Source organism: Periplaneta americana, chromosome 14 (assembly GCF_040183065.1).
Source record: "Periplaneta americana isolate PAMFEO1 chromosome 14, P.americana_PAMFEO1_priV1, whole genome shotgun sequence".
Taxonomy (NCBI): domain Eukaryota; kingdom Metazoa; phylum Arthropoda; class Insecta; order Blattodea; family Blattidae; genus Periplaneta; species Periplaneta americana.
In genome coordinates, this window is record NC_091130.1 from 66,985,810 (window position 1) to 66,999,858 (window position 14,049).

At 35.9% G+C, this 14,049-nt stretch overlaps 1 protein-coding gene across 1 annotated transcript; it reads right to left on the minus strand.

Annotated features, from left to right (window-relative positions):
- Window positions 1-10,628: 10,628 nt before the first annotated feature.
- On the minus strand, window positions 10,629-13,703 carry LOC138713005 (52 kDa repressor of the inhibitor of the protein kinase-like). The gene is made up of 4 exons (XM_069844686.1): window positions 13,699-13,703; window positions 11,324-12,329; window positions 11,094-11,275; window positions 10,629-10,875 (listed from the first exon to the last, which is right to left on the minus strand). The coding sequence occupies exons 1-4, from the start codon at window positions 13,701-13,703 to the stop codon at window positions 10,629-10,631; spliced, it is 1,440 nt and encodes a 479-aa protein (XP_069700787.1).
- Window positions 13,704-14,049: the final 346 nt, after the last annotated feature.

Consider the following 14,049-nt stretch of genomic DNA (forward strand, 5'->3'; position numbering starts at 1 on the left):
GTGGGCAACCCGTGCTCTCAAACTGTGAACAAACTCAGTCAGGTAGAACGAACTATGCCGACCCGGGTGGCGCAAGCCGTAGAGGCACCAATGACTCTACGGCTTGGTCCGAAGGGTTGTGGGTTCGAGTCCCGCCTCGGGCATGGGTGTTGTGTTAGTGTTAGTTAGTAAACAGAAACAGAAAACTGAAAACCTGAAAAACAGAAATATTTCGGAAAATGGCCTCTGGCCGGATGTAGAAAAAAAAACTCTGTGCTATACTGTTTTCGCTGTAAGAAAAATCCTAATGTAAACACAAGCACGTGGCTGTCATACCCGTGATTGGCTCCCAGTCGAAACACTCACACGACGCAGGAAAATATAGTCCGTATTTGGAAACTATCATCTTGTATTATTTGAAAATAAAAAATTGAATTCTAGTTGTTAAATACGATGAAACATATAACTTCACTCATATGTAAAATGATATGTAAAAGAAAATGTACTTTTATATTTTGTTATGTACTATGAACGCGGATGAATACAAACAGTAATACCGAGGTAGTCTGTTTTTGTAACAAGCTGGCGTCACTTGAGCTCGTAGTTCTTCACGTAAGCACGTGGTAACGAAGTATGACTTCTGCATCCTCGGTGTGAGTGATTATCAAACATAAGAGTGGAAATCCTCTCAAAAGCGGAGAAAAACAAATAGTCTTAAATGTATATAATAAGTTATGTGAGTTTTAATTAGAGTAATTATGAAGTAAATGTTTCCTAAGCAAATGAATGCATAGTAGTGAGGTTAGGCCTACTTGACGAGTAACAGGAAATGTTTAACATGAAACAGAATGTACAACAGTGGGCGGGGACATGTACTGAGAATCTATGGCGCCAAACAGCAGCCAATGAAGACTCACTTCAGTCACGTGCTATTGTTTATATTAGGATTTTTCTTACAGCGAAAAGATTATAGCTGTAGTTTATGTGGACCTTGCAAGACGGGTGGTTGTGTTTAGAGAGAGTTCGTTCGCGTCTACAGTGAGTGACGGCTCGTCATGAGTGAATCAAAGTATAATCCGTTCAAATCTTTTCCCTTTAGTGACGAATGGGAAAACTCTTTTATTAAAAAGGAAGGTTAAGCTGTGTGTCTTATATGTTCTTCTACACCAGTGATGTCAACGAGAGCGCAAACATGCTCATAGCCCGCAGAACTTTACACTCTTTGTCTTTACTCTTTCGAATTCTGCACACCTCAACACCAAATTACCTTTCGTCTCGTTTCTCTTATCTATACTCTAACCACGACGTAAATACCAGATCACTTATCTGTGGCTCGCTAAGTATACCTCTTCATAGAACATCTTGTTATTCATCATCTTTTACAGTATCCACCTCGCGTCAATGGAATTCCTTGTCACAAAGTATTAGGGGCTGCAAGACAACAAACACTTTCAAGAACAGTTAAAAGATAACCTTATTAGCATTTCACTCCAATCGTACTGATTTAAACTATCACTGACTACATTGTTACTTTTTTCTTTAGACATCATCCTGATTGTGCTATATTTTCAAAACTGTCTCATAATAATCTCTTTCTATTATCTAATATAATTTGAAATATATTAACATTCTATGTATTTTAGCTTAATTCTGCTACACAGTTTATTTCAGTGTTTAATTAATAGTTCATAGTATTTTGTTGTTTAATTCGTAAATAACTCTTATATACATGTACCTCTCATCTAAATAAAATTGTTGAATTCTTTGTAAGTTCATGCATATGTATATACACTTTTTGCTGGTTGAGTGGAAGAGAAGGCCTTACGGCCTTAACTCTGCCAGCTAAAATAAATTATTATTATTATTATTATTATTATTATTATTATTATTATTATTATTATTATTATTATTATTATTATTATTATATCAGAGCAGGTACAAGTCACAAGGATTGTACGGTACATTACACATTGACGAAGAAGTCGTTCAGTAAGTTTCAGGCTGACTAGACTCTTGACTTCCTGTGTAAGTGAAAGATGAGGCGATGCTCTTTGTTGGTTTGTGGAAATTATTTATTTACAAAGACAAGCAGTGTCGAATGCCTGAAATTATTAGTTCATACAGATTGATATAATATTCAGATTAGTTTGTTTTATTGACATTAAATAGTAGTAAATGTATGTGAAGATGTATTGTAGAGCTTCTTCCTCACAGCATTGTATTTATGTTTACAGAATAAAGTACAAACAAAAGTGCATGCTCCTAATGGCGTAGACTCGTTACATGTTAGTTACGAGTTGTGTCTATAAATTGTCCAGATTTTCGTACATAAATTCTCAGTTTGACGATGATTCTTACCATTACGATATCTTTTGGTTTAGCCAAGAAAAAATTCTGTCCAGGTATTTTGCATTGGATGGACATTTATCAGAATTAATCATAGAAAAATAGAGACAGCCCAGAACTAGTTGATTCTACATGGATCGAGGAACTTAACTTTCTCAAGAATATATTCGAGCATCTAAACGTTTTGAATTGGAGATCGCAAGGAAAGAATTAATTAATTTGTGTCAACAGGTATTGCTAAAAGCTTTCAGATGAAGATTTCATTCTGGATGCCACGGATCTCACAGCACAATTTTTATAATTACAACGCCTTCAGCCACTGAACTCCTGTTCAACAGTGTAAAATACTGCAATGTTTTATAAAATCTCTGGGAAGAGTTCCATAGACGATTTCAAGATACTGACCTATTCCAGCCCAAGTTGGATTTGCTTTGTGATCCTTACTCATCAAACCCAGAAAATATACCTAAATTGACAAACATTCCAAGTCCAAAATATACCGAATTCGACTTTTTACCTAACAAGTTGTGTTTTTACATAGGCTATCATTCTGTAAAAAAGAACATCCTAAGTCCGACTCTAAGCCTGTGCTTTTGGATCATACAAATATTTATTTCAATACTCATAATGCAAGCCTATATAGTTTCTTTGCGGCCCTGAAACATTTATTTCAATGGACTTGAAATGTTAGCCAATTCAGGTCTTCCATTAGAAATTATTTTGCTGTAGGAAACATTTTCCCTGACATAAGAAGGCTGGGGTCGGCAAAAATAAAAAAAGCACTTCTGAATTACGCGAGAAGTCAGGAATTTAAATTTGTTTCTAGAAGTGTGATGGTGCTCATATAAGTAGTATATGATTATGTAACGGTTAATAATAATTAGGCTAATTATAGGCCTCATTATGTAAAACTGCTTACGTTAAAGAGAAGTTATCTTTATTGTTTGTTATATTTTATAATTAATTTCATTTATTACAGAGGTATACGTTGCAAAACATGCTTTTATTTCTCGTTTTCTTGTATGAGTGGAACACATGATCCATTACTGAATAGAAGTTTAATTCATCTTGCAGTGGTAGGCCAATAGAGTTCATCCCTTCTTTTTCACCGCTACTGCCTGCAGAATAGATTCATTGCAACTGTGCGCGCCTGGTAGCACGTAAAGTCTTTCACGTGCTCTGACCTTGACATCCCTGTTCTACACTTTCTTACGCGTCACAAATTTCTTAAGGACATTAACAGTGATTATCATGATCTCATTCATTACACTAAAGTAAGATGGCTTAGCAGGGTTGCCATGTTACACAGTTTTTCATGCTCGAGAAAGAAACAGATATTTTTACGAAAAGCGAAGGTATAGAAATGCCACAACAAACAGACCCAGCATGGATTTCTGATCTTGCTTTTTTTACGGGCATTTTACACACCTTAATGATCTGAACGTTCATTAAAAGGAAAAGACAACTTGATCATAAATATGATCGACCAGCTGAGAGAATTTGTAAGTAAATTAATAATGTGGCAGTATCTTGTAAAAAATAAACAACATTTACCACTTTCGTTCATTATAAACTGTTTTCAAGAGCGATGAAGAAAGCCAGGTTATCAAATATAAAACCCTTCTTCAAAACCTCACAACAGAATTCATTGGTAGATTTGGAGAGATAGCAACAATGGACGAGGAATGGCAGAGCCTTCTTTAGTTACAAGCCGGGGCCATACGTCGACAACACTGTAATTATCTGTCACCCGGAGGCTGACCGTACAGTACACGTGTTTGTGCTAATGCCGATTTCCAATGTAAATTAATGTTACAATATAAGTGTGTGTCGATGGAATTATGTTTGCGGTCGTACCAAACGTTAATTGTTGATGTATTATAAACTAAATGCGTGTTGGTGATAAAAACAAGACAATAAATGAAAATAAAATGGTTGCAGTCTTTGGGAATTTTTACGGTTATGGATGACAAAGTAATTGACTATTCTATTAAATATTGTATAACCACATTTTTATATTCTTATTTGTGATTTGTGTGTATCAGAATTCTAGTCAAATTGTTGGGTCTCGCCTGCTATATCAATAAAGTTACGCCGTTGGTTTTCAAAGTCATTGTAAACAGCTGTTTTGTGATCCCATAAATGTTGCAGTTTTGTTGAAGATTCGGAATGCCTGCTATACGTCAGAACTATCTATAATTTGTACATGCATATAATCACTTTGTTGGTTTGGTCAATGTTACTTATGTCCCGCCCACTATAGAGACATAGGCCAATTTTACACATATTTAGTATAACTTGTTGCTTCTTTGACAGGTTAGGTTTGGTTAGTTTAGGTTTTTGTTATAGCCTACCTTGTATATACGATTATAGCGCAACATTGGCAGTGATAAAAGTGAAATATTCGTTCAGTGGGCGTTGGATACTCTACATTCACCCACTTGGTATTTACAGGATTTAAAGTCCACTGAGTTTACGCTAATTGATACATATATGTACTTAATAGATAATGTTGCGTTTTGTTACGTATTATGTTGAAGGGATGTGTTTTCATTTTTTCATAGATTGTTTTACTTGGCTTAACTGTATTTACATCCTCATACTTTTATTATAATAGGAATGTCAATAGTTTCTTCTGTTTACATTTTATTTTAGGCCTATTTGCATAATTCACATTCTTAGCTTGTTTTCTGTAGTTATATTTATTTAAAATTATATTTTAAAAAGTTTATAACAAATAATTTAGGATAACAGTATTGTTATGGTGACTGGCCAGGTTCAAACTAAAACTGGCTTCCTGGACATCTGAAATATTTATAGAAAAGCACGACATAATCACATGAAATTAAAATGCATATGATATCCTACACCTTTCATGTCAGAGGTGAAACAACATTAAGCGGCAAAACATTGTCAATTTACTAGCCACATAATGGTTAATTGATTGGAATAGGGTATTGCGAAAGTACGTCATTATTTTATTTATTTTTGGTACAAGTAACATTTCTTTAAGTATTTATTTATTTTCCCTTGTACCATCAATAAAAAAACAAGTATGTTTTTATTTTTTTTAAATTATAAGTGTAGTTGCTACGACACATAGGCACACAGCACTTTCTAGGCATCTGAAATATTTGTAGAAAAACACGATAGATAATCGCAGAAGATAATATTAAAATACATCCTAAACCTTTCACAGATGAAACACCATTAAGTCGCAAAACATTGTCAATTTGCTAGCCACAAATTTGTTAACTGAATGGAACTTAAGAATACTGCGTAGGAACATACGTCTTTATTGCATTATTGATTTTATTATTTTCGGTGCAAGGAATACAGTATCTTTTTTATTTATTTATTTACCTTCGTACTATCAATAAAAACATGTTTTTTGTAATTACTTTAAGTGGCAGCCTTTGTATGTAAGTAGCCTACTTACGGCGTATTCTGAAGTACAGCTAATTGATTGCAATAAAACACTATTTTCGAACCCGTAATAATTTACATCACTACTCTGAATCTTGATCTTACCTTTGTGCATGAAGTAATATTGAAAAAATACGCGTTACGTATAACGAAAGCAATGAGCAAACACAATATCACTCTAAAATCTCCCGCCTCCACTCTGCGTTGCCAAACCTACCCATGCCCCGGCTTGTAACTAAAGAAGGCTCTGGGAATGGAGATTATTCTGCAATCCCTTTGGGTTTCAGCTGATAGAAGCTCCTGAAAATTTAGAGCTTGAATTGATAAATCTGTAGAACAGCACGCCACTCAGAGTTTCGGCGAAATCAGGAATCAAACTGTTCGCAATGCTGCCTAAGTCAGAATTTCCAAATCTACGCTTATTTGCTTCCCGCCTAGCAGCCATGTTTGGTTCCACATATGTGTGCGAGGAGTTTTTCACTACGATGACCAACAACAAAACTGTTTGGTTATCCAGAGTCACAGACGACAACTTAAAAAAAGGTGTCAAACATCTAAACGCACAGAAGGAGTTCAGGAGTAAGTTTATTTAATTTTTTGTTATAGGGCCTATGTATATAACTACTTCCTTGATGTTGTGATTGTTTAGGAATGTAATACCTTTTTGAAATCTCTTTAATCTATAAACACTTGTAAACTCTGATTACTTTCTATGTTTAAATGAAGACAAATAATAACTAAGATTAACAAAGAGTATAATAAGTGCTGCAAGTATATTTGTTGTATCTTGAGAAGCTTGTATTTAATTTATGTTTTCAGCACTAAATAATAACGTATTATAATTTACAAACCTTGGCAATAATGGAATTCTAGTTTTGTGTATTTAGTTATAACGTGTCTAAAATTACTGTAGGCCTTATTTATTGTACCATGCATAATTTTGAAATACAAATCATGGAGTAAGCCTCTTTAGTTTTGAGTATTTAGTTACTGTAATTATTGTACCATATGTCATTTTGAAATACAAGTCATGGAGTAGGCCTAGATATCACGATCACCTGCACAAGCCGCCACAGCGCACCATGGCAGTGAACTGCTTCTGTAACGAAACTACACACAGCTTGTAACTGCAGCTGCTGCCTCAGTGTGTGCTTTTTTGTGCCAAGGTTTTTAGCGCCTCATGAGTACGAGTTGTCCACCCATAATCATGGTGAAATATAATTTCAAGGACATGTTCTGTGAACAGTTCCACAGTTATTTGTTACAAGATATAAGTTAGTCTGTTCAGGGTCTTGTGCACAAAGTGGGCTCCACCGATAAGTAGGGTACAGATGTAATACTGATCCAGCAACTAGTGAGAAAACTGACTAAGGTGAGCCATTCTTTTTATCTTTAATTTTGTTTATACCAATTTTTAAAAAGTCCTCCTTTTTCAGCAATGTCCTCTTATTTTAGATTCCATGTCCTCCTATAGAATTTCTTCTCATAGCAACCCTACAATAATCAAAGTGCGGTATTACTAGGATATGTACTAGGGTAAGTTTTAGTTGCTAGGGCAAGAAGTTTCTTAAGCGACTCAAACAGTGAATGGAGGAACAGATTTTTTTATTGTTTCTTTAACTTGAAAATTGCAATTTAGATTATTATCCAGAAGGAAACCAAGATTTTTTTACGATAGATGAATAAGGGATTAGTGTAACAATTGGAAGATTACTGTTATTAAGAGAGTTAAGCAAAGGTTTATGTCCAATAATTATAGCATGAGTCTTACTTGGATTAAGTGCGAGTCCGCAATTGGCTGCCCAAGAGGAAGCAGTGGCTAGGTCACAATTCAACTTATCAATTAATTCACTAATTTACTCAAAGGAATACTCAAATTTTCCCTTCGACTTATACCATCCTTTGATCCGTCCGTGAATCTCCTCAGAGAATTCTCGGGTAGATTCGGAACTTTATTTTCGAAAATTAAGGATCAATAATGACCTCGAAATTATTTATTAGATGGTACACGTAATTGCAGCACAGTGTAAGTATTAATACAGCTAGGAATCTGTGTGTTAATAGTGCTATGACAACCTGCTAGCTGAGCATAACTAGCGCCTCTGGTGCCGAATAACTATAACTACCTGCTCCCCATACCTAACAATTTTGTACAGGTGTTCTGTACAAATTTGAATACACTCGTGCAGGTTCGCATGACGCCATGTTTTGGGAGCACAAATGGTTGTTTCTATAAAGCAAGCCTGTGCAAACGGCGCTCATTGAGCGCGCCCGCTCCTTGGGAGCGGGAGAGTCGTCTAACAGCTCGCCGGAAAGGTACGTCGGAATGACGTAGACCTGCTCTAAGTGTGCTTAAATGCGATAGGCTCATGTCAGTAGATTTACTGGCATGTAAAAGAACTCCTGCGAGACAAAATTCCGGCACACCGGCGACGCTGATATAACCTCGGCAGTTGCGAGCGTCGTTAAATAAAATATAACATTTAACATTTAACGATTTACAGCTTGAACTTATTGATCTTCAATGTGACCTAAGGGCTAAAGATCGTTTGAATAATACTACTAGCCTGGTTGAGTTTTAGAAGACTAAACCTCAGCAATAATATCCACGACTACACAGGCTGGTTGTGAAAATGATTGCTATGTTTGGCTCAACTTTTATATTTGTGACCGTTTCCTATAATCAACTTTAATAAAGGCAGGCATCGAACATCTGTAACTGATGTTTCATTACGATCAGTAGGCTACTGTTCCTTTCAGCTGACAACAGCATAGAACCCGGTTTTGATGTACTGATAAATATAAATATAATAAAATGATATTGTATATTTAAGCAGCTATAGAATTTATATTATTTCTGTAAAATAAATATTTCTTTATTAATTAATAATAGTCCAAGATGGTCTCGTAAACACTTAACGGGAATTCATTTCATGAACACTCGTACTAGTAGGCCTACTTCCTTTTGTGTATATTTTGTACGAGATCACCCCTTCTTCCAGTCCACCTTTATATAGAGTGCAGCTAAATATCTGCATTCCGCTAGCAAGCTCTGAGCCGACTCGGAGAGCGTAAACCTTGTGCAGGTATGTTATAAAGCATTCGGAGTTTAGAAAATACCATTGGGTAGGCCTATATAGGCGTCTTCTTGGCGGACATCCCCCTTCACTATAATATAACTAAACTTATTTACATAAATTCTAACATACAAGTAAATCTAAATACTGTAACTAAGCACTGCTTTACATATATGTGAGCCATTCTATCTCAAATCGACCGAAATATAGAGAAAATTGATCTTACAATTTCTAAATATAATAAAACTTTTTTTTTTTGTACGTAGAGAACTGTGATACAATCCTTTGTGCAAAGTTTGAGGCATCAGAACTTCATAGTGTTTAAATTAAAAATATTTAAATTTATCGTATTTTCATAAAATTAGCAATTTTAAATTGTTGTAGCTCCAAAACCCTTTCACTCAATGATCAAAATCATGGTTTATTTTGATACTGAGATATTAAAGTTTATATTGACATATAAACAGATTTTCTTACTTTTTATGGAAATGGAGAAATTTAGATTTTTCCTCATTAAGACGCCTTTGCCAAGGAAACAATATTTTAAAAATATATAGTTAGATTCCGCATTGAAAGTACAAATAAACACATATTTTTTTACTGATGGCACGTTGATAAGAAAGTATTGAAAATATCAAATAAAGAAATTAATAGTACGCGCGTGAACTAACCAGCTGACTGTGAGGCGGGAGCTAGCCAAGTCAAGCAAGGCCAGGAGACATAACACGTGATGTGTCGTCTAGCAGCGCATGGCTGTGCTATCTTTATCACAGGTTTTCATAAACACAGGAGTAAAATGACGCCCAACGCTCGCTTATCTTCAGCTCTCGGCCAGTGCGTGCGGTACTGCGCCGTTCAAGTCTAGGAGTGTGAAAATAATCTATTTAATACCCTCGAAACTTATTGCCGTACCACTAAGTAAACAATGCCGAATCCCTCTTAATAATGCAAGGTTTTTTTCTCAATATTTTTTTTTTTTTTACATTTTTACAAATTGGCAAAAAGCCTAAAAGTAAGTAAATCAGATTACCTGTCTCTCTGTGTATAATAAAATAAGGATTACTTCTCAACATGACCTACCAAATGTCAGCTTCAAAATAAGCTCTCGTTCAATTTTCTGCAGTAAATGGGTCCAGAGCTCTGAGCGCTGAAAGAGGCTTGTTTTCATAAAATACGCTAAATTTGTCGCTCAATAATACGAAAACCGTTTGACTTTCGATAGCATATTTTTGAAAATGCACTCTCCTCAGCACCTTGTATAAATAGGGAAAAAATTAAAGTATAAAAATGCGAGGTTTTTTACTGATCGATTTCATATGGAACAGCCCATACAGGCGCGGATCTAGAATTTAATAATAGGGGGGGGGGCTAATAATAATTTAGGGGCTGGGTGCAAGAAGGGCATTTTAGAGGATGTGCCCTTTTTGAGTAAAACGCTTTATTGTGTTCTCTGATCTGTTATGCATATGATCACAAAGTTGTAATTCAATACTGTGATCATAGAGGTCAGGAGTACCGGTACCCAAAATGTAAAGGCGTGCATAGATAACATTATTACGGTTTGAATTTTCAACATCAATTTTCTCAAAACTTGCATTTGAGAGAAGTGCCTTTCTTGCACCCAACCCTTCAATTAACATATGAATACAGTAGTATAATCATAACACAGAACAATGGAATTAAAAACAAATAAATAAACCACAACAGTATTGTCACTCTTAGGTTCTAAGTCTTCAGTTAGTTCTAATTCTAAAGGAAATGGTGACTGGAATGGAAAGTCGATTAAATGTTACTTACAGTTTAACAAAGCTGAAGTCGTCTGGGATGTTTTCTTGCGAAAAGTTCTATGACTTCGTCCGGACTTACGTCAATGTTACGATGAATGTTGAGCAATACCAAACCATTCAGTTTGTCCTGGTTCATCGTCGATCTGAGGTAGGTTTTCACACGTCTAAGTGTTGAGAATGACCGTTCCGCGGTGCAAGTTGTCACTGGCATGACACATAATATGGTGAGCAGCTCTCTTATATTGGGGTAGAAATTATTCCTAGTATGCAGGAAAGCTTCTATAGCCGTGTCTGGGTTTTTTGTTGTTGCTCCTTCCAAAATTGAAACCACAAATGTAGCTCTCCTCTAAGCTCTGGAATAGCTCCTGGCAGATCCTGTTCATAAATCGTTGCAGCTTGTAGAATGACATCGATATTTTTATCAGGATCGTGTAAAAAGTTAGGAATCAAAGATTGGAGTTTAATTACATGACTGTACCTAGCAGGCGAAAATCGTACTGACAAGTCGCTTAGAAGGTGATCAAGAAAAGGAAGAAATACATTGAGGCGGTAATAATCTTTAGGAGACTTAGACGCAACATTATTGCGATGAATTTGTCTGGATGCAACTCGAGGTACATTTACTTCTACATCTACAGATTGCGCCAATGTAACAGCTTTCTCAAAAAGAAAATTATAAGTGTTATCATCTCGGCAGGTCTAAAGAGTATTCATGACACATTCAACCATATGGTAGCACTGACTTAGTTCGAGATTTGGGCTCTGTAGCTTCCGCGAAACACACAGTGTTATTCCAAATATTTCTGCTAAAATATGCAATGAAATTATGAATTCGAATTTTAGAATTGAGTTAAGCATCAAATGTGCCTTTGTACCATAGGATCCAAAATCTTCCAGGAATGATATAACTGCGGAGAAAATGTCTAAAAATTGTAACACTGCGTCATGCCGTTCAATCCATCTTGTTTCACACAAGGTCTTTAGTTTCGTTTTCTTGTGTTCAGGGCATATTTGACTAATTTTTTCTTTCATCATGATTGACCGCTTGCTAGACTCCCTAACATATTTTGCTATTTCAGCTACTGTGTCTACAGTTTGTCTAACACTGGGAACAGAGCACGATTTTGAAAGTGACAAATTTAGGCAATGTGAGGCACAGTGCATATAGTATGCGAGAGGCTGCTCTTTTAAAATTCGCGCTTGGACACCGCGAAACTTCCCCGACATATTAGCACCGCCGTCATAACCCTGTCCTCGAAGATTCGGAATGTCTAGACCTAAGTCCCACAGTTCACTTAAAACAACTTTTGACAATGCCTCTCCACTTAGATCTTGCACCACTACGAATCTCAAAAATTCCTCATACAAGTAACACTTTTCTCGGTCTACGAATCGCACACATAATGATAGTTGCTCATTGGAACTGATGTCGGTTGTTTCATCTACTAAGATAGAAAAATATTTACTTTGGTTAACCTCTTCAACAATTTTCTTTTCAATAATGGTGCCACAACAGTTTATGAGATCGTTTTGCGTTGTTTTACTTGTTAGAGATGAGTTTTTGGGGGCATTTTTAAGATGACTATGCAGAATCTGATCACCGGCATCAACGCGATATTTTAGAAGCTCCCTGAAATTACCTTCGTTTTGATTTTCGCTTTCCAAGTCAATCGCACCATCATCCCTGTGTCCTCTTAATGGAATATTTTGTCGGCTGCACAAAATAATTGTATTTACAATTGGGACAAGTTTCATCCTGTTTTCGCGCACTGTTTGTAACACTTCATTATTCAATTGAACCAGAACGTTCTCTACCTTACCTTCAAACACTCGTTTAAAGTTGTCACATTTTAAGAGAGCAGTTTTGTGATAACTGTTCTCTGAATGTCTCCTGAATATTTCAGAGGCCTTTTTTAATTTTCTTAGAGGTTTCGTAACTAAATTCTGTAACGTGACTTTGCTTCGCCCTCCCTCTTTAGGTCCGAATAAAACGCACACGTGACAGAACACACCTTCATCCTTCTTACTGTAAGAGAGCCATGGAAATCTTTTAAGCCACGCACGCTGAAATTGTCTAGACTGTCCCGATTCTAGTGTCTTCGGAAATGGATATTTTTCATCTGGAACCCACGGATTTGTTAGAGCTTTGTATTTTATCTTGTCACTGCATATTTCTTTTTCCACTAAGCAACCAATATCTAATACATTATGAGTCGTCGAACTAGCGTCATCACTTTCACCGCGCATGACCGATTCCACTGTTACGGTATTAACAGGCATACACTTTTCTTTATCAGTTGTATCGTCATCCGTACTGCACTTTTCTTTCACTTCACCACACGGCTTCTTGATGAATTGTAAGATATTTGTTTGAAACTTACGTTTCGACATTTTATAATTTCTTATAACTGTTACACTAAATAATTCACCTGTACGGACTGATCACTTCTCGTCTCAATTCAGAAGTCGAATGTAGTGGCTATTGTAAAGTACGATAACAAAGGTATTGGTAGCGGCGTAGCTACAGTGTGGTAGGGATGGTTACCGTTAGATTTCCGTTCCGAAGTCCGAGCTATTGTTAAACCCCATGGTAACGAGCCCTAAGGAATGCGACCACATGGAGATATATATATATATATATATATATATTTATCCATGGCGACCACTTACCTGATCTATTCTAGCAAAATAATATGAAGTTTAGAGAGTGAAGAAATCATATAAGTTATATGAATGAAAAAATAATGCTTTGTACATTTTAAATACAAAAAAGTCTTTGAATTGATAGGGGGGTCTATAGCCCCCCAGACCCCTCCCCTTGTATCCGCGCCTGAGCCCATATATATGTTTATTTCTATTTCCAATGACCGAATACAAGGGGTATTTTTACTTGAAAATAAGTAAATAATAAGTTATATTACAAAGAGGAGGATGTAGGCTAAGAAGATACCTATATACCCAATGGTATTTTCCAAACTCCTAACGCACTGTAAGAATAATCCTCAGTGTTTTGAGAATCAGAGACGATATGACTCTTTAGAATTCTCAACTGTAGACAATCATTACAGCCCCTTCATTCTTACATCATTCTCAATGACAGAATATTCTGAAAATGTGATTGTATGCATTGCTGCTGGCCTTGTTGTTAAATCATTAAGAAAATAGGGTGTAATAAATCTGAGGACTCAATTTATGGTACCAGCAGTGAACAAAATCTCTTTTCTCTTTCTAACGAAACGATAATGAGAGTTTTGTCGTACAATCGTCTGAGATAATAAACATATGCCGCTTAAGTGAAAGAGCGATTATACAGATATTGAGAGAGAACAATGGCTTATTACCACCCAAAGATCTCTCTTATATCGTGTGAAAAACAATGTGATCCAACAGTTGAACACTTCTGTAATCTTTCCACAACTATGGGAACGTATTTT